This window comes from Culex quinquefasciatus, chromosome 2, assembly GCF_015732765.1.
Source record: "Culex quinquefasciatus strain JHB chromosome 2, VPISU_Cqui_1.0_pri_paternal, whole genome shotgun sequence".
Classification (NCBI taxonomy): Eukaryota; Metazoa; Arthropoda; class Insecta; order Diptera; family Culicidae; genus Culex; species Culex quinquefasciatus.
Window position 1 is genome coordinate 183864280 of NC_051862.1, and position 22262 is coordinate 183886541.

At 35.1% G+C, this 22262-nt stretch overlaps 2 protein-coding genes across 2 annotated transcripts in view; one reads left to right on the forward strand and one right to left on the reverse strand.

Moving 5' to 3' along the window:
• Positions 1–365: 365 nt before the first annotated feature.
• Positions 366–4243, forward strand: LOC6040852 (protein transport protein Sec61 subunit alpha). The gene is made up of 2 exons (XM_001850132.2): positions 366–571; positions 2331–4243. The coding sequence occupies exons 1-2, from the start codon at positions 565–567 to the stop codon at positions 3752–3754; spliced, it is 1431 nt and encodes a 476-aa protein (XP_001850184.1). The 5' UTR covers positions 366–564; the 3' UTR covers positions 3755–4243.
• A 6189-nt stretch (positions 4244–10432) lies between these two features.
• The window catches only part of LOC6040853, a 38608-nt gene continuing 26778 nt past the window's right edge, over positions 10433–22262 (reverse strand). Inside the window, exons 6-8 of the mRNA XM_038253127.1 lie at positions 18278–18444; positions 17769–18209; positions 10433–12595 (exon numbers count right to left, since the gene is read on the reverse strand). Of these exons, the coding sequence (XP_038109055.1) occupies positions 12262–12595; positions 17769–18209; positions 18278–18444 (942 nt within the window). The 3' untranslated portion in view covers positions 10433–12261. The remainder of the gene's footprint in view (positions 12596–17768; positions 18210–18277; positions 18445–22262) is intronic.

Here is a 22262-nt window from a genome sequence, read left to right on the forward strand (position 1 = left end):
AGCTGCGTTGAAACATTTCGTAAACAATGCTGACACGTCACGGCGGCGTCGATCGATTTTTTATGTTCACTCTCACATAAGCTGTCAAGCTGATTTTTGAGAGAGCCGAGAGAGCCGGAATGCTGGGGTACGTCCTTTGCTGACGCTTCGTTTACTGGACAGTGTTAGAAAAAATATTTTGGTGAACAATGATAAAAATGAACAGTACGAATAAATTGTGAATTCATGCAAAAAGTTAATAATTTTTTCGATTCAAAGATAATCTACGGGTGACCCCTCAAGCTTTATTAACTCTCTCAGCAAACTCATGAAATGAGAGAAAAATCGAAGAGAGAGCATTCTGTCACGGATTTACCAGCGCCGCTCCGCTCTAAGCTCAGTGTTGTCGTGTCAGTGTTTTCAGCAAGTTCGGTTTCGCCTTGGATGGAGAGCGCTTGGTGAAGATTTTTCATCGGTACACTCCCTCGGACTACTATCCCTGGACCCGGAATCCGGAACCTAGAGCAACCCGAGCGTTGCTAGCTGTAAACGCAGACGACCTGATCACGGAAATCCGCTACAATCATGGGCAGTAAGTAGCGTTTCTGGTGTTGGGAATCGAACAAAATCAAGTGGCATTCCTCCCCCTGCCACCGGCCTGGTGTCGTCCAAGCTCTGGCTGGAGCTCCTCCACGTAGACAGCGAAAAGCTACGCGTTGGAACTTTCCCTTTCCACCTACCTGCGCTGATGACGGCAATCCGCGGCGCCGAAGATGGTGACGGCTTCTTGAAAACAGGCCACTGATTTGCGGGATTTCAATTTAGAATTTTAAGGAATTGATTTAGATTAGAATCTTTTGACATAATATTTACCAGTAAGATTGTTTGTGGTTTGCAGTTTTTAGAAAATACGCGACTGAAAAATGGTTTTTGTGTATAATATTATTCTTGTTAGTCTCATTAGTTATGATGGCATAACCTTAATGAAGCTTCTCTGTTATGCTGAATTATTCGTAAAATTAATAAACTGTGCAATTATGGACTAGACACTTGAGTGATATTTCATCTGGTTGCTTGTATCTTTATAAATTACCAAATTCGATAATTTATCAACATATTTCGTGGCTATAAATCTAATATGACAAAAGTCATTATAAAATTAAACATCTAGGGTACTTTCTCATATCTAGAGTTTTTTTTATAGTTCCTATCAACATATGAAAGACAATAGCTTATAGGACTTTAAAAAAACTCAAGATATCTTCTAGTTACTTGCTATGGTTACCTACGCAGACTTGACTTATTATTTTTATGAAGTGATTTTCGAGGTTTGATTATCCGAAGTGATTTTTTTTTCGAAATCTTCTGATAATCAAGTCTGGACTATAATCCGAGTGTAAAAAAGTTGTAAATAATTTCTGTGTATTAATGTGAATTCATACAATATTTTTTTATGTCTGTAAAAAATCTAAAAGACGAAAAAAAATCAAATTTTATTGAACACTGACAAATGACGTTAAAAATTAACTTAAATCATTTGAAAAAAAAATCAAGTTTGTTAATAATAAAATTATCGAGGCTTGATAACTATGAATATATTTTTTGAAAATTCAGATTCATAGTAAAATATGTACTCAATATACAGTTTTTTCAAAAAAACACAAATTTTCATAATTTGCAATATGGGTATTAAACGAAGCGAAACTTCGTTTGCTTTTTCACATTAATATGATTTTTATGGATAATATAAAAAAATCAGAAACTACCGCAATTTTACTCATTTTTTTTAAATATACAATATGGGTATTAAACGATGCAAAATTTTTGATGATATCAAGCATACACAATTTGAATATATGTATAATGCATGCAAAATTTCACTTCGTTTAATACCCATTATTGCATATTTTGAAAATTGGAGTATTTTCAAAAAAAAACTCTTATGAATTGAAGCATACGAAATTTCAATTCGTTTGACACCAATATTGCACATTTTGAAAATTTTAGTATCTTCGAAAATATATGGTATTTTGTGAAAATTTTAGTATTTTCAATAAATAACTCTAGCAAATTGAAAAAGCTTACAAAATGTAGCTTCGTTTGATACCCATATTGCACATTATGAAAATTTGAGTATTTTCGAAAAAAAACCTTATTTTGTGAAGAATTTTGAGTACATGAAACTTACTACATTTTCAAAATAAAAATATTCAAGAGACGAACATTCTTTTTCCTCTTTGATTTTTGTTTTATTTTTTTCAAAATTATAAATTGTATAATTTTAATGAGTTTTACAAGCAAATCTTTTTTTAAAACTAACTTGTTCTAACTTTTTTCCTCTTCCCTTGCAGTTAAATTCTTGGAGGTCATCAAACCCTTCTGCAGCATCCTGCCGGAGATTGCGAAGCCGGAGCGCAAGATCCAGTTCCGCGAGAAGGTGCTATGGACGGCCATCACGCTGTTCATCTTCCTGGTGTGCTGCCAGATTCCGCTGTTCGGAATCATGAGCTCCGACTCGGCCGATCCCTTCTACTGGATTCGTGTCATCCTGGCGTCGAATCGAGGAACGCTGATGGAACTTGGCATTTCGCCGATCGTGACGTCCGGTTTGATCATGCAACTGCTGGCCGGTGCGAAGATCATCGAGGTCGGTGACACTCCGAAGGATCGAGCACTGTTTAACGGAGCGCAGAAGCTGTTCGGAATGGTCATTACGATCGGACAAGCGATTGTGTACGTCATGACGGGGATGTACGGCGATCCGGCCGAGATTGGCGCCGGAGTTTGTCTGCTGATCATCATCCAGCTGTTTGTGGCGGGTTTGATCGTGCTGCTGTTGGACGAACTTCTTCAGAAGGGATACGGCCTGGGATCGGGAATTTCGCTGTTTATCGCTACGAATATTTGCGAAACGATCGTGTGGAAGGCGTTCTCGCCGGCGACTGTCAACACCGGACGAGGAACCGAGTTTGAGGGTGCGGTTATTGCGCTGTTCCATCTGTTGGCCACCCGCCAGGACAAGGTTCGCGGTCTGCGCGAAGCTTTCTACCGCCAGAACCTGCCCAATCTGATGAACCTGCTGGCGACCGTGCTCGTGTTTGCGGTGGTGATATACTTCCAGGGCTTCCGCGTGGATCTACCGATCAAGTCGGCTCGCTACCGTGGCCAGTACAGCAGCTACCCGATCAAACTGTTCTACACCTCGAATATCCCGATCATTCTGCAATCCGCGCTCGTCTCTAACCTGTACGTCATCTCGCAAATGTTGGCCGTCAAGTTCCACGGCAACTTCCTGATCAACCTGCTCGGCGTGTGGGCCGACGTTGGAGGTGGCGGCCCAGCCCGTTCCTACCCGATCGGTGGTCTGTGCTACTATCTGTCCCCACCTGAATCCCTCGGCCACATCGTGTCTGATCCGATCCACGCCGTGCTGTACATCATCTTCATGCTCGGCTCGTGCGCGTTCTTCTCCAAGACCTGGATCGACGTGTCGGGCAGCTCGGCCAAGGACGTCGCCAAGCAGCTCAAGGAGCAGCAGATGGTGATGCGTGGCCACCGGGAAAACTCCATGATCCACGAGCTGAACCGGTACATCCCGACGGCGGCCGCCTTCGGAGGACTCTGCATCGGTGCGCTGTCCGTGCTGGCCGACTTTATGGGTGCGATCGGGTCCGGAACCGGTATCCTGCTCGCCGTCACCATCATCTACCAGTACTTTGAGATCTTCTTGAAGGAGCAGAGCGAAATGGGCGGCATGGGAACGTTACTCTTCTAGATCTGCATGGCTAATTCAAAACACTTTTTATTTGGTTTTTCCACTCTCTCACAATTTAAAATGAGAAAGATTAACTTAAGCGCGCGCAGTTTGTATTTGTGTAGGTGTGTGATGATGAGAAAACAGTGATCAGGCAGGTGGAATCACTACAATTTACGGTGACACAAGCGAAAGTAAATTGTAACTGATTTCGTGAATTGTATTTAGTAGGGACTTTGGCCAACACGGTCGATAGACGAAGGTAGGGCGAGCAATCATGCACGTTTAGTTTAGTAGGTTATATATCTAACGAGAATGAAGAAGAAGATGAGAAGACTTTTTTTTCGCGAAACGCTATAAATTATCATTGAAACATCAAACCGTTTATGTTTTATTTTATTTAATTCCTTATCTGAAATTTGAATACTGCAAGCATGCAAGTAATGCAACACACACGCTATAATAGCGCGGATGATGTCAATAAACGATGTGTAGAATATGAAATAACAACATTTGGCACCTTTTATTTATCCGAAATCCTTTACCATTATTTCGAATGAAAAAAGTAACAAAAAGTATGCTGCAAACAGGCTATCAGCCACTTTAAAAAATATTTTTTATGTGATGAAATGATTAAGAACAATTTTAATATTAAAAACATTAAAATTGCTGTAACTTAGATATAAAACAGTAGACCTTAGCCAGCTAAACATCGTGGACCACATTGGCAACTTGACCCAGAATCGCAGAAAAATATCACATTGATAAAAAAATATCAATCTGAAAAAAAAAACTAACTTAATCCACCTATGTGGTTGGAGCCTTCCTCACAACAGTGGCTGTACACAAGTTTCATCTATTTTTCAGATCCGGCTTCCAAAAAGTACATCGATATCACTTAAGTGGCCATATCTCGAGACAGGGTTGCCAGATCTTCAATGTTTTGGGCTCGTTGGAAAGGTTTTTTGATAACCTAACCAACGATGGGTCGGATGATGGATCCGGACAAAGTTTACATACATTTAAGTGAGATCCGGCTTCAAAAAAGTACATCAATATCACTTAAGTGGCCATATCTCGAGACAGGGTTGCCAGATCTTCAATGTTTTGGACTCTTTAAAAAGGTCTTTTGATAACCTAACCAACAATAGGTCGGATGGTGAACCCGGACATAGTTTACATACATTTAAGTGAGATCCGGCTTCAAAAAAGTATATCAATATCACTTAAGTGGCCATATCTCGAGACAGGGTTGCCAGATCTTCAATGTTTTGGACTCGTTGGAAAGGTCTTTTGATTACCTAACCAACAATAGGTCGGATGGTGGAGCCGGACATAGTTTACATACATTTAAGTGAGATCCGGCTTCAAAAAAGTACATCAATAACACTTAAGTGGCCATATCTCGAGACAGGGTTGCCAGATCTTCAATGTTTTAGACTCTTTGGAAAGGTCTTTTGATAACCTAACCAACAATAGGTCGGATGGTGGACCCGGACATAGTTTACATACATTTAAGTGAGATCCGGCTTCAAAAAAGTACATCAATATCAATGGCCATATCTCGAGACAGGGTTGCTAGATCTTCAATGTTTTGGGATCGTTGGAAAGGTATTTTGATAACCTAAACAACGTTGGGTCGGATGATGGACCCGGACATAGTTTACATGCATTTAAGTGAGATCCGGCTTCAAAAAAGTACATCAATATCACTTAAGAGGCCATATCTCGAGACAGGGTTGCCAGATCTTCAATGTTTTAGACTCTTTGGGAAGGTCTTTTGATAACCTAACCAACAATAGGTCGGATGGTGGACCCGGACATAGTTTACATACATTTAAGTGAGATCCGGCTTCAAAAAAGTACATCATTATCACTTAAGTGGCCATATCTCGAGACAGGGTTGCCAGATCTTCAATGTTTTAGACTCTTCGGAAAGGTCTTTTGATAACCTAACCAACAATAGGTAATATGGTGGAGCCGGACATAGTTTACATACATTTAAGTGAGATCCGGCTTCAAAAAAGTACATCAATATCACTTAAGTGGCCATATCTCGAGACAGGGTTGCTAGATCTTCAATGTTTTGAACTCGTTGGAAAGGTCTTTTGATAACCTAACCAACAATTGGTCGGATGGTGGACCCGGACATAGTTTACATACATTTAAGTGAGATCCGGCTTCAAAAAAGTATATCAATATCACTTAAGTGGCCATATCTCGAGACAGGGTTGCCAGATCTTCAATGTTTTGGACTCGTTGGAAAGGTCTTTTGATAACCTAACTAACGATGGGTCGGATGATGGATCCGGACATAGTTTACATACAGTTAAGTGAGATCCAAATATATTTGAAAACACATTTTTATACATAACTTTTGAACTACTTATCGAAACTTCAATCTGTATAAAACTCGATCTATGGGACCCTAAACCAAGTCGAATGCAACAAGTTCGGGTCAAATCGGTTCAGCCAGTGCCGAGAAACATGAGCTAGTTTGTTTGTCACATACATACATACACACACACATACACACACACATACACACACACATACACACAGACATTTGTTCAGTTTTCGATTCTGAGTCGATATGTATACATGAAGGTGGGTCTACGACATTTTTATACGAAGTTCATTTTTCGAGCAGGATTATAGCCTTACCTCAGTGAGGAAGGCAAAAAAATGTTCTTTACTGAGGGAACAACATCTGATTCCAGCGTGCCTCTAATGTTGCCATATCAGTATAGGTGTACTTTGACATTCGATTACAGCTCATTTAAAGCGTATCAACTGAATTCGAATTATAAATAGCTCAATAAAATCGATTTTTTTTTGTATTTTATAATCCGGCTGAAACTTTTTTGGTGCCTTCGGTATGCCCAAATAAGCCATTTTGCATCATTAGTTCGTTCATATAATTTTCCATACAAATTTGGCAGCTGTCCATACAAAAATGATATGTGAAAATTCAAAAATCTGTATCTTTTGAAGGAATTTTTTGATCGATTTGGTGTCTTCGGCAAAGTTGTGGGTATGGATATGGACTTCACTGAAAAAAAATGATAAACGGTAAAAAAAGATTTGTTGATTTTTAATTTCACTTTTTGTCACTAAAACTTGATTCGCAAAAAAACACTATTTTAATGTTTTTTTTATATGTTTTAGAGGACATTAAATGCCAACTTTTCAGAAATTTCCAGAATGCGCAAAAAATCTTTGACCGAGTTATAATTTTTTGTATTAATACAGATTTTTTCAACAAATCGAAATATAGCTCGCAAAAAAAAATTCAACTTCATTTTTCGATGTCAAAAAGTACTTTAGCGATTTTTTGATAAAGTGCACCGTTTTCAAGATACAGAGAAACCTCTTTTTACGCGAAGGCGTTACGCTTTTTATTTTGTTGATTTCTCTTAAACCATATTTTATTTTTGCAAGCTTCTAAAAGCATTTTGTTGATCTGAACAAAACCTACAAATTGCATTTAAAAGATTTCAAAAATGTTGCGTCGTTCCAGACAAATTGTTTCTTTGGTCATAGGGAAGGCCCCAACAAAGTTTGAGCCAAATTAAAAAATACAAATAACATCAATTGGGTCCTAAAATGAAGCTTAAATTGCTGATATTATTGTTTACAGCGATAAAGCTTATTTTTCTGAGTACAATGAACCTTTGTACGACCACAAAGAGTTTAAAATGGATTTTTAAATCAATTTTGAAAAATTAACCTCGCGGTCCTTCTTGACAGAAAAGTTCCTACTTGACAGCTCGTTCCAAAGGGACCATAGTTGATCTATCGAAAAAATGTTGTCTAGTCAAAAAAAAATTTTGCATCAAGATGAAAAAAAAAGTGATCAGAAATTGTTTTTAATCGTGTTATTTGCCGTTGTAGGGTATATGGCCCTATTTTGAACCTACTATGCAAAGCGTCAACATATTTCGCATTGTTTTCATCAACGGTCTAACTAATTTGGCTCGTTTCAGGATTGTTTTGTGCCTTAATTTATGCTTAACAAAGTGTACTATTGAAATTTGGAAATAATTTAACCATTTCATTGTAATAAGCATTTCGAGTAAAACATTTTTTGGATGCTTTTTGGACTTATTGAATGTATTTTGGAGACATCGCTGGACCTATTTTGGACCTACACTCTGATTGGTTGAAATTTGGACAACTCGAATTGCGGCGTGCGGCGGCAACACGCATACTTACAGAAACTCGGTTTGATAAACCAAAGGGCCTATCCACGATCATAATTTGGAAAATATTTATTCCCGAAATTAAATAATTATGATAAAACAATGGATTTGAATTTGAAAACGTGTTTTTATTATATTGAATGGAAACTCACGCTTCTTTAGCAGGTCTCTGTCCTATTTACAATTTGTGTATTCTTGCGACCTAATTGTTCAAGCATTAGAACATATAAGACAACCCGTTATTAGTCGCAATAAAACACCTTAACTTAAAATTAAATGAACGACACAGATACATAACAAGTTACAATGAAAAAAGGTTCTAAATTTTACGCAGAGCTTAAGTTCAAATATTATTAAACAATCAAGAAATTTTAAAGGGAGATAATAGCTTGTAACTTGGTGTGAAACTTTCTCATCTGTCATGTTAAACTTTACAGTTGCTTGACAAAAAGTTTAACTACATGTTGCACTTTTAAAAACAATGTAATATTAGAAAAAATCTTTGTTTGAATACCAGGGTGCCTTTGATAGTCATAGTTTGTTTTGTTAAAAGCAGATTTGAAGTGTTCAAACATTATTTTTACTTCGAACTTACCATCACTTAGGTTGCTGATATAATTTTTAAGAAAATCGTTTATGTCAATATTTAGTTAACTAAGTTTATAAGTTTTTTAACCTTATACATATAAGTTTAAGGTAAAATTGTTAAAAATTCAGAACTTTGCCTGAAATTCGTTGAAACTAGTTTTGTTTATTAAATTAAAGATTTATATTACATGTTTAACTGAATTCAAAGAACGAATCAAAAGTCTTCACATTTTATATGAAATTTGTTTTACTGAAAATGCCTTTAAATTAGGAGATTTTTTTAAATTATCTTTCAAAAACAAATAATATTTAAAAAGACTTATTATTCACAAACTTATTTTACCTTTTCCTAGTACAAGATTGTCTGAAGAATCCGAAAATGCATTCCGTTTTATGATTCAAAATTATATTCATTGAGAAAATCATAACACTTTGAGAAGATTAAAATAATACTATTTATCAACATTTTCTTAATTATTGTTAACTAACTTTTTAAACTTTTAAAAATTTCATGAAAAGTTCTTCATGAGGTACTTTGAGCACTTCTCTACCACGGTCAGTATGATTCCATACCATTCCGTACGTATTTAATTTGTACTCTTCATTTTGCGGAAAAATCTCAAACCTATCAAAGTCACCCAAATTTACGGTAATCAGATATGTCTCAAATCATAAACTTCATAAAGTTAACATCGCACCTCTTTTGCTATTTTTTTTTCGATGATTTTTATTTTTCTTGCTGGTTCAATTGTGTTTCTAACAAGATTGACACGGTAATTTTTTTTCCATATGAATATTTCTCTGATTAGTTTGCAATACGTCGTAACAGCAATCACGATCTCCGACACTTATTTGATTTTTTTTCTCTCAATCAAACCAAATTTTGTTTGTTTTTCAGTAAAGAGCATTTTGAAGTTGTGCATTTTTTTATTTATAATTCGTAAATTGATCGAGAGCTGATCGAAAAATTGATTTGTTTATAACTAGCGCTTAGGATCTTTTTAAAACTAATTCAAGATTTTTCAGATTTAATTCATACGACTTTTTCAAAAACCACTCGTAAACAATGTTGACAGCTCCTGTCACGGTGACAGCTGACGATTAAATGAACTAGACCCTTTAGGTTTTTCAATCGTTTCCCCTTCAATTCCAACAGGGTAGCCAGTTTGCATTTTTTTGAAGCAAAAATTAAAAATATATGCAGCTAAATTGGTTATAATGATGTTAAGACAAAAATAAATCAACATCAGTTTTAATTTTAGGATACTTTGCAATTGGTCCTAACAATCATCTCAATCTCTATCATCAATTTGGCTGAAAAAGCGGAAATAATCAAAAATGTTAACATTTTTGGAAGGGGTAAGCTAGAAAACGATCCTGCTTACACATTCTGTTGGTTGGATTCAGCGAATTCGTACTTTAAAAGCCTAAACTTCCTCGATTAATAAAAATAGGTCCAAAATAGGTACTAGGTCCAAAATAGGGTCATATACCCTACATAAAAATTTACATAGGGCTTTAGTACCCAATTTCCGGGTTTGGTAGAGAGTTGCTCTGATGCAAAATGGCTTCTTTGGGCATACCGAAGGCACCAAAAAAGTTCCAGCAGGATTAAGAAATACAAAATGAAAAAGATCGATTTCGTAGAGAACTAATCATTAGTTTTTATAAATTATTTTATGATGAATTCATAAAAAATATGTAGGTCCGTTTTTTTTTTTGAGTAAGCAAGCATGGATGCGAGATTTTTCGTCGAAAATAATGCGAAAGTTACTGTAAATTCTTGTTAAAATTGGTAACATAAATTCAAGAACAAGAATTTAGGAGTTCTGAAAATCCACCCTTAAGGGCATAATCTGAGATCAATCATGAGACATTTCTTTCAAATTCCCTGATAAAACAAACGTGATTTTCATGATTCAAGAATTATTTATTTTTTTAAATATGTGAATCAAGTTTGCTCATTCTCGTAGATTTTTGTATGCTTTTTTTCCTTCTGCTGCGATAATCTCGTATTTTTTGTTTTTTTCCTCTTCTCCTCACATTTTAAAACTTTTCTCTTGGAGCAATATGTGTGTGTTTTCTCTGTTTTTCTTTTTTATTTTGCCAATTGAGTTACTTTCACTAACGAAAAATGTTTGTTTGTTCACGCTGCCTCCTCTAGTCAAATCCAAACCCAGGTTACTGTTTGTTTGTTTTTTTTTTTGGCAAATTATTTTAGTTTTTTCTCGTTACAATTTTACACTTTCTAAGGGGTTAGATTTTTCTTGTTTTGCTTTGTTTTTTCATCACATTCAATCAACTCACACAAGGGGAAGGGGGTGTGTTGGTGGTGCTTAACACCAGAACTGTTTTGCCTCTCCTGGTTTGTGCAATCAGTTTAATTTTACGTTTGGCGCAACATTCCGTGGTTTTCTTTTTTTTCTAAACTTAAACGTCTACCAAATGAGCGATCGATTTCCTTCCCGTTGATTTTTCCTAAACTCACTTTTCGTTTTCCGCCTTTTCCTACGAGATCACAACTAGACTTCTTTTTCGTTTTCACGCGAATAAAATTGACCTACTAGCCCTATTTGCCATTTGATATCACACTTGGCGCGGTTTTAATGATTTTTTTTTTTGGTGCCTCTAATTTTATTCTAACCAAACGAAACTTTCCGGGAGGAAATCGACTCAATCACCGCGTTCGCTCCCAATCACTTGATTTGTTGTTTGTTTTTTTTTTTTTGCTTAATTGTTTTCTCTATAATTGTTAGTTGGCTTCGTCCTTCCTTCGAAACAATCCTGATCGTTAACTAATCAATTGTTTATTTTTCTCTGTTTGATCTGGTGAATGCAAAAAAAAACACACGCGCGATTAGATTATATAGAAAATATTTCTACAAACTTTTCACATGAAACAAACTATCGCAGAGCAAAAAAAGGGGAGAGTTTCTAACACGTTACAAAATATATATGTAGTACGGTTTCAGTTTCGTCACACGCTTTTTTCTCACTTACATGCTACAAATAAGGTGTATTTGATTAAAAAATAAGTATCGCAAAATATAATAATTATATATTAATTGTTTTTTGATAATATCAACCATAACGCAAAGAGAAAGAAAAGGCTAGTTTAACAGAGGGTTGGGTGAGTGAGTGAGTTTGTGTGTATGTGTGCAGTGCGGTGTATGTGTGTAAATATGGTTTTTCGCAATTTCACGACTCTAATTTTAATATCAACCCAGTTGCATCTCAATTGGAAACAATAAATGCATACATTTTTCGCTCTCAATTTTGTTAAATATTTGTTTTTACAATTACAATAGATTTGTTTTCTGAGGGGACTTGCTTTTGCAGTTATTTTGTGTGTAAACTCGCCATTTGATCTCTTATAAAAGTATATATAAAAAGCTATTTATATACGTGTGTGTGTGTAAGTGTGAGAGTTGTCGCAATATTCGCAAACTTTGCAGGACGCGGCTGCTCTTAAAACAAGTTTCAGGTATTGTTTTGGGTCGTCGTTAAATATTTATAAATGTGTGTGTGTGAGCGTTTCAAGCTAAACTGTGAATAGCTTCTTCCTTCAAACAACTTATTCGATAAACTATTCCTTATTGACTACCAAAAAAGAAAAAAAAAACTAAACTCACGATGATGTCCTTTCCTTTCTGCTTTGCTTCGATTGGGGGGGGTTTCAGTCACAGATATTTTTTTTGTTTGTTATTTCTCACCTATCAACACTCGTTCGCTCCTCGCTCACTTGCACTCCACGTCCTGACAAATCGTGTTGAGCTTTTCGTGCACCCCGCTGCCACCACTTGTGGAGGCCGAGTGCAGATCCGACGCCGACGTCACAATGTTGATCGAGCTGACCTTGGCCCGTTCGATCGCCGTCACCGTGTTTTCGCCCAGCATCTTGAACAGGATGTACCCGATGATGATGGCGAAGCCGGCGACGAGCACGCGCACAAACGAGTCCTCGTTCAGCTGGATGATGACCCAAGCGCCGGCGCCCGTGATGCACATCAGCGTCACGATGATGATCGTCTTGGCCCAGTGCTGGATCGTGAAGCCCTTCTCCCAGTCGAGGCTGAAAGAAGAAATCGATAAGAAAGCTACTCTTTGAACTTCAATTCACTTTAAAAAAATATGAAATCCCATGCCAGAAATAAATTGTTGTTTGAACATTTATACTCAAATACAATCCATTTCAATGAATCATCTTTGCGGTTAACTTTACGCAGTCGGCCTAGCCGATTACAGAAGAAGAAAGTTAGTTAGCAGTAGATACAAAACTAATCAAACAAGTTAGAAAACGTATTCATATTTTAATAAAATATTCATTTCGAACAAACTATTTGAAAAAAAAAATCTTTATAAATAATGTTTTGCTATCAGAAATTACAATTTGTGAAACTGAAAAATGCTTGTGTTGTGTATCATAACTTTAGAAATGTGAGCGAGGGCAGAATGGGCCACCCTTGGTTTTGGGCTTTAGAATGGATTTAGACCAACTGTAACCAACCCACGTTTGAATTCATTGTATTTTTCGAATTATGAGCAAAAATGTAAATTGATTGACAAAACCACGCAAATGTTGTTTATTTCGAGGTTCTTAAATAAGCTTTCTCGAAAGTTAGATTGTTTGAAAAATGAGTTTAATGTTTATAATGTTACCAGAAACTATTACGAAGGTAATCAAACAAAAACGGAACCTTCAAATCATTTAGAGGCTTGGTGGTGGGAGTGTGAAATTTAAATCCACTTGGGGGCAGAATGGACCACCCTTTTCCTGCCTTATAAAAAAAATCAAAACTTATGAAATTTTGGTTAAATGGATTATGTTGCTCCTGGTGGGTTCACAAATCACGTTTAATGCCACATTAGTTGTTTGATGCTTATTTGTAAAAATAGCGTCTTATTTCAACATATTAAAACTATTTTCAAAAATGTTTTTTTTTTTGGTAAGTGAGAATTTTTATAAAAGTGGTCTAACTTCATGGAAACTATGTTAAATCATTTATTATCTCCATTCAACGTTTTATTAGACAAAATGGCTTATGTTCCCTGGAAAGTAGTCGAAAAACATTTTTTCTAATTGCATAAAAAATAGTTATAAGCTAAAATTATCATCAACCAAGTACACAACATTGAAGGGAACATCCCAAAGCTTAAGCCTACTACACTGAATTCATAGATTTGTATGTTTGTCTATGGTTTTTGGCGCATTTTACTTAGGTGGGCCATTCTGCCCCAAGGATCTGACACGCATGCAGTTTTCTGAAGTCACCTCCAGAGGCGCTGTCAATATTGTTTACGTTCGGTTTTTGAAAAGGTCGTATGAAATACATACATAATTATTTTTCCAAATTATTTTTTTGTAAGTTTTGACCTCGAGGTTTTCACTATCTTTTGCATATATATTTAAGATAATTGCAAGTATTACTCAAAATTTCTCCGCATTTAACAATTTACTTGACCATTTAAGCAATACTCACGGCAATACATCACAATACACTAAACTAATAATGAAATAGATTCAATTCCTTGAAACAACATAAATTACGTTTGATTCTTCCTGCCCGTTGGTTTAAAATAAATTGCGCTATTAAAATACTCACTAAATTTCCGCCGAAAATGTTTCAAACTAGTTTTAATTGAACATCAAAAAGGTGATATGCCAACAAAAGGTGCTCGATGGAATTAAATGCCGATCCCCAAGTTCCAGTCCGAGATTAAATATAAATCTTTTTATAGAAAAAAAAAAACTAAAAAAAGTTTTAATTTTTGTAAATTATGACCGATGCGCTTACGACCTTTTCAAACGCTACGCGCCAAAAACTTGGTTCGATTCTGACTTCACTCGCCTTGTATGTGGATGACAGTCGTGACGTTTGCCAGACACGAGTTTGACGTATCCAAACGAGCATTTGCCTTTATGCTTAGCAAAACTTCACAGTGTTGGCAAGCTCAAAACATACGTTGCCAGATCGATTTAGCCTCACTCTAGTCAACGGGAAGTGGGGCAAATCGGGACACAAAGTTTGAAGGTTCAAAAACGTAAAAAATCTTAAAAAGGCTATAACTACCAAAAAATTCACTAAAAGTAAAAGTGTCTATTTGATATGTTAATCTGTCTTACCCAAAGCGTTCTCAGTCTCAGATGGTAGTTCCAGATGTCCCCTACAATCTGCAGGTCGAACCGAGTTGATATCTGGATGGAACACTTTTTTATTTCAGTTTGAAAATTATGCTATTTTTTCACTAAAATGCCAATAACTCCCTTTAGAATCAACCAATTGGGATGCTCTACCCTGCATTTTGTTTCATTTTTGAAGCCCTTTAAGATGCATTTTGAATTTTGAAATTAAATTGAATTTTGCCTAAGTTATAGCCTTTCTAAAACTTTTTACGTTTTTGAACCTTCAAACTTTGTGTCCCGATTTGCCCCACTTCCCGTTGACCTAGAGTGTTCATATTTTGGCCTGATACTAGTTTTATATGTACAAACAACCCCTGAAAATTTCAGGCAGATTGGTGAGGTCAATGCGAGATGGGTATGCTTTGCTCGTGGACTCGCTCTTAAATAAATAAATAAATAAATTTGTTTAAAATGTGAAACATATCCAAAATTAAATAATCGATTCAAACGTTGGGCGAAGTTAATTATGATACTATCAAAATTAAAAAAGTTTAAACTAACGCATTTTAGAAATATTTTATCGTTGCAGTAGGATACCATGCTGGAATAATTTCATGATTTATTTTGCTTCCATTTTTTTTTGTTGGAATTGAACGATGGCACGTTTATTAGAGCCAAGGAAATTTATGTAAGGGTTCGTTCAAAAATTACGTCCATGAAGAGTGGGGAGGGGGTCTTGGGTTTGTGACAGCCCATGTTAAAGGTATAGGCAAAGTGCTTGACAGGGAGGAGGAGTGGGGGGGGGGTCTGAAATTCCTAAAATCTCTGGACGTAATATTTCAACAAAGCCTGATTTACCAATCATCCTTATTTTCATTTTTTTCAAATCATAAAAAAGATTAACATTCCAACTCCCAACTCCTCAAAAAAGTTGTTACGTTAAGTTCAACTTGCTGTCTCGGGCATAACTTAACCAATCGAAACGATTTGTTTTTTTTTTTTTTTTTTTCAGTGATTTGGCTGCCCATAATTGAAGATTCGGCTATTATGCCAAATCAAGTATTCCAAGAAAAACGCGTTTTTGTGTTTATCACCAAATCGTCTCTACGGCAATTTCAAGGGGAATTAGCCGTGTGGGTTTTTGCTTCGGCAGCTAAAACATAGCAATATTTTAATAAAATTCAAGCTTCAGAAGATGCGTTGGAACAACCGTTACCGTTTAGCAAAAATCAGAGGGAAGGATGTCTAGATGATCGTAGACCAGGTACCGTTAAGAATTACAAGTTTGATTAAAATAATACTAAGAATTTTGTTCTATTGAAAATGTCTTTAACTCTGCAAACATTTTTGAGTTCTGTTTCAAACATAATTCGACTCTTCTTAGTGTACAATTGTCCAAAGAATCCGATAATGCTGTCTGTTTCCAGATTCGAACTCATTTGTGCTAACACTAATTGACTGGAACACAGAATTTTCTTGTACTGGATCCCAATTATAGTCAACTAATTTAAAAAAACTTCATTTACTTCTTGTTTTATTATCATGATTTTACCAATGACACCCCGGGTTTTTTGCTTTTCCAATTTCTAATTACTTTTTTGTTGTGGGGGATAAGATTCAGTTTAAGTTTAAAATTTAGAAATCAAATTGAAAACCAATTTAAAACAATCTTAGTCATAAACTGATTTTAGTTAGCCGATTTTTTAACACCAGCCTAACACATGACAATTTTAAATAGTAAATAATAAATAGTAAATATGCGGCATTTCTTGAAAGAAAGTAACTGTTTTGCAAAATCGTTCAACAGGAAAACAAAAAATATTAAAAATGTTGAAAAGGTTAACACAAACAAATTTTATTCCAAGAGTTTTGAAACATATTTTTTTGGTCTTTGGAAAACAAGACTTAGTCTCGTTTTCTGAAGAATCTAAGACATTGCCCATAAAAAAGTATGGTGCCAGACTTAACAAAATCATTTTAAAAAGTAAAGAGATTCGTTGTAGGGGAGAGTGGGGAGACTTGATCCCCTTTTTTTGTATCGCACATAACTCTGTCAATTTCTCACAAAACTATGAACTTTTTGCATGAATTGAAAGCTTAAACATTCAATTATGTTTGGCTGATAAGGGTACTTCATCAGATTAACTCTTCGAATCATGCCAAGCGTTTTAAATAAATATTTTAAACGGGCATTTTAAAAATGTTAGGGGTAACTTGATCCCCCTTTCAACATTCTGAAGAAATCGTAAGCAAAATGTTTCTTATTCGTCCAAACTTTTAATTTTCTATAAGTTACACAATTTCACATTAAACCTGTACGTTTGTGTTCAAAATATAACAAGTTTAACATGTAAAATATTTAAAAACTTAAAATTTTCTTTTTTAGACCAAAATTGATCATGTTTACAAAAGCTGGTAATTTTTGTTTACAAAACGTTTGAAAAATGGTTCAAACTGCAGTAAGTTATGTACAACTATACTAAAGGAAACTATGTACGAAAACCCAGCCCAATTATTTAATCTTGAGGCTGATTCCAGTGACTGTAAAAATGCAGGGATCTAGTCTCCCTAAACGCATTTTTTTAAACAATTGATTGTAAAAATAGTATGACGATAAATTTAACGTCAAATGCGTAAGGGTTTTGGAGTTGATATGTTTATCAAACAATTCATGTATAAAAAATATTTTTTTGAATAATATTTGAGTGTTTTCCAGACTTATCAAAACAAAGAAAAAAGATCTCTTGGAAGTTTTTTGCAGCACTTCTAAGAAAAATGTGTGTAACTCAATCTAAACATTTTTTAATTTTTTTCTTTGTTTTCTACAATGAGTTTTAGTCAATTTCACACAACTTTCGAGAACAAAGCTAATTGTTTTACCCACATGCTGACGAGATACAGGCTTGGGATCAAGTCTCCCCGGGGATCAAGTCTCCCCACTCTCCCCTACCTTGTACATAAATGAAGCACTGACTGATTTGAAAAAACGGTGAAAAAGGAATTATTTGAATTTATTCGATAGTTTTCAAGAATTTTATTAGTGCTAAATTTTCTCAAAATATAGAAAATATCATTTTATTATAGAAAATTGTAGAAATAAATCTAGCTTATGTTAACTCACCGATTGGACCGCTCGATCTCGTACGGCGACTCGCACACCTTGCACTTGAGCACCGTGTCCGAGGTGGCACAGCTTTCCACCAGCCACCGCCGCAGGCACTCGTGGTGCACCGAGCTGACGTCCCCGGTGCACTTGCACGGCTGGATCAGCGGCTCGAGCTTTTCGCTGTCGTAGCAGATCCAGCAGTCCTTCTTCGTCAGGAACGACTGGCCCTCCTCGGCGGTGGACGTGGACGCTTCCGGCTCGTCGCCGGCGGACCCACCGGCACCGGAACAACCCGCGACGGGGTCGATTTGGCGCGTCAGGAGTTTGCGTGGATTCAGAATCCACAGCTGTTCGGGGGCCATCGAGTTCCATAGACAGCAGGGGAACCAGAGCGCGACGCCAACCTCCGCCAGCCGGAACACGATGTCGTGCCAGTTGCGGGAGTACACGGGGACCCTGCGACAGAAATGAAGGCGGTTGTTAAAACCATCTTTTAGCAATATGTAGTCATTCCAACCACTTACTTCTTCTTCCAAAAGTCGCCCAACGTTTCCGACGTGAGAAACCCGATGATGACGATCAGCATAATCGCCTGGCTGAGCAGCCCGAAGCGCGACTGGTGCAGCTGGCTGGCGTTCACATTCTCGCTGTTCGGGACGGTGCCAAAGTCGTACACGAAACCGCCGCGTACCTGGTAGTGAAAGGATACAAGTTGAGTTGGATTGAAAAAATATTAATAATTCTAACAAAAATGTGACAATAGGGTTGTTTTGAACATTTTAATTTGTTTCTTGTTATTGCAACTCGACCAACGGTAACGGTCACCCTACAATCGTTGACAACTTCATAAAAAATCATACTACAAAACTTTACCACCCACAAAAAATAAAACAAATTGACGATAAACAACAAACCGTCCAGCGCCGGTAAACATGTGACATGAAGCTAAATGAGTTAGTTACACACCGCACCAGTAGTTTAATTTGTTATAATTTTCGCACCGTTTCGTCTGCCGTTGTGGATTGTGTGATTAATAGCTGCGGCCGGAATGCACTTCATTTAAATATCTGCACAAAAGTTTCAATCATTTTGCAGCAATTTCATTTCAAAGGAGTTTCACAATTTTCTGGATGTGTTCATTGATCAAAATAACTACTTTTTTTTTGATTGGCCATAAGGGTGACCCACACCGTGCTAGGGTGGTCCCAAAAACGGTAGTTTTCGTAAATAATTGCAAAAATCGCTTTTTTAGATAAATCATAACTTCGAGCCATTTTAACCGATTTCCGCTCTATTGGACGCAAATGAAAGGTTATTAGATTAGATTAGAAAATACATTTTTTAACCAATTTTTGATTTTTAAAAAGCATTGCAAAGAAGAAAATTTATGGGTTGGAAGTTTTACTTGTTTTATGTGACTTTGCCAATGTTTTTAAAAATGTAATTTTTTTGGGGTCAACTTTGGCTGCGTTTTTTACTAATATTTCCTATATTTTAAGTAAAAAGAAGTATGCAGTAATTTTTCTAGTGTCCCAGACTAAGGTAATGATTCAAAATCCGGACACTGTTATTTTTGTTATATAGCTGGAAAAAATCATGTAATAAATTGGAAATGTAGAAATATCATCAGGACTTAGTATAAACAGTCAGTTTTAAGAGAATGCATGGAAAATATGTCTTTTCTAACAATTTTTCATCAGAATTTGAAAATTTAAATGACTTGTTGTGCTTCGAATCCCGGACACTGTTAAAAGCTGATTCGAAATCCGAACACTTTTGCTTCGAATTCCGGACACTCGATTTTACTTATGAATCGCTCAAATTTCTACTGAAATGTTAGTGAATGGCATTCTTTAGGTCTCAAATAAGCTGTTAACATCAAAACAATCGATAGTTTATATAAAAATTTGCTACAATTTATGGAAATCAAAAACATAAATTTCTGCTTTGCCTTCCCGGTGCTTCGGACGCCTATGAAATATTTCCGTTGAAATGTTTCGCATTTTTGGAAAACTTATAATTTTATTTAATTTAATTATTTTGGCATCAACTACAACGTTCAAACAAACATTAAATGAAAGTTGATGTTAGAATTCATCAAATAACACAGTTTTGACATTCATAATGCGAACTTATATCCAAATAATTGATAAAACAAGTTGAAGTGTCCGGGTTTCGAAGCGTCCGGGAATTCGAACCATGACGTTATGCCTCTACGCATTTTTTTACAGTTTCAATGATAATGGTGCCATTCTGTAACAGAAAATGTAAAAATCAAGCAAAAAATTGAAAAAGTGTGTAAACATGAAAAAAAAGATAGGCAAAATTTAAGGATAGGAGGTGGTAGAATAGGCCAAATACTACCAAAAACAAACATAAACAGGGTTGTTACGGAAAAGTCGAGAAAAAATCCGCGCCAGATCCGCGCCGAACCCAAACCCAATCCGCGCGAAATCCGCGCCATATAAAAAAGAATGCGACATACATAGAAGAGAGTAACATAATTTAATTATTTAATAATTTAATAAATTAATAATTTAATAATTTAATAATTTAATAATTTAATAATTTAATAATTTAATAATTTAATAATTTAATAATTTAATAATTTAATAATTTAATAATTTAATAATTTAATAATTTAATAATTTAATAATTTAATAATTTAATAATTTAATAATTTAATAATTTAATAATTTAATAATTTAATAATTTAATAATTTAATAATTTAATAAGTTAATAATTTAATCATTTAATAATTTAATAATTTAATAATTTAAGAACTTTCTTAAAAAATAAAAATTAACAAAAAAATCAATTGTAATATTTTCGTAATTTTTCAATTTAATAATTCGTACTTTTTTACGTTTTTTGAGTCTGTAAGTTTTGACAATTTCAAATTATGAATTCTATTTTTTTTATTATTTGAATATGTAAATTCTGAAATTTCAAATGGTTGAATTCCAGATTTTTTATTTTTTAAATTTTAACATTACATTTCGCTTTTAGACGGAGATTTTAGCAGATTTCTAAGTGGATTTCGTCATGTTGTGATAATTGGGAGTAGAATCAATTCTACCTGAATCAGAGTGGCTACAGATTTTTAATTTTTTTCAATAAACAAAAAAATTAAAAAAATTAAATTTTTATGTTTAAAAAAAAACATAGAAAATTTACAAATTTTCATAGCCTCAAATTTTTAAAATTCTATAAATTTTTCGGATTTTGTTATTTAGATTTTGACAGATGTTTTAAAAATAATGAGTTGTAATGTTATGTTAAATTTAAAAAAAATGTTAAAAAAAATCGCTCCTTGAAGATTATTTCAAAGTTTCGTATTAAGAAAAAAAAATCAATAATTTTTAGAAGAAAATTTTCATCATTAACCACTTCTTAGAAATCGATGTTTTCGCACTCAAAGAAAAAGATTGAATTTATTTAATTCCTAATAATATTTTCTTTTGTAATTTGAAAGAAATTCTATCGTTCTCAATTATTTTGTTTATCAAGATTGCTATCCGCGCGAAATCCGCGCCTGAGCAAAATTAGCCAGCAAATCCGCGCCAGATCCGCGCGATACGCGCCATCCGCGCCATCCGCGCGATCCGCGCCGTTCGTAACAACCCTGCATAAACTAAACTAGATAAATGCAAATTAAAAAACTAAAAATGAAACAAGAAAAACATAAAACAAGAGAAGTAAAGTTTATCGCAGAACAAAAGTTGCTCAAAATGACCACCAGAACACGGAAAAAATAAAAAAAATCGAAAAAAAAATTTGGCCGGTAGAGGGTTAAAATCGTATTTTGACCGTGTCTGGATCAAAGGGTCTATGTCTGAAAATGTATTTATCGGATTCTTCGGAACATATCTCATACTCCGCCAACTAACACAGCAGTTACCCCAGACCCCTCTCCGATTTGTGTAAAGCTTTGTTCTAAAGGGTAATTTTGGTCCCTGATCACGAATCCACGATCACGAATAATTACAAAAATTCTGCAACTTTTCGTAACTAACTGTAAAAAATTGGGACATGTCATTTTATGGGAAATTTCATGTTTTTTCTAACTTTGCAGGGTAATTTTTTCAGAGCGTCAAAAAATATTCTACAAAGTTGTAGAGCAGATATTTACAAAAATGTTGATATATAAGCATAAGAGGTTTGCTTGTAACCACCATCACGAGTAAAGCGATTTCACAAAAAAAAAAAAACGCTTTAAAAAAGTTGGTCATCATGGCCATACAAGGTTAAAGAGAAACACAAATAGTAACTTTTTCAAAGCTTTTTTGAAATTCGCTGATCGTTTTCTATAAAAATAACTTCAAAACTTTAAAAATGAAGCACAACTTTTGAAAGGGTTTACAAATAGATATTTTTTCCTCATTTCATATTTTAGACCAAATTTTAAAGTGCTTCGTGCTTAGTTTTTTGTCTTATTGGTCATTGCTGTTTTCGTTTTGGTTTTTTCGGCTGTTTATTTTTTGTGGACAGCAGATATGAAATAAAAT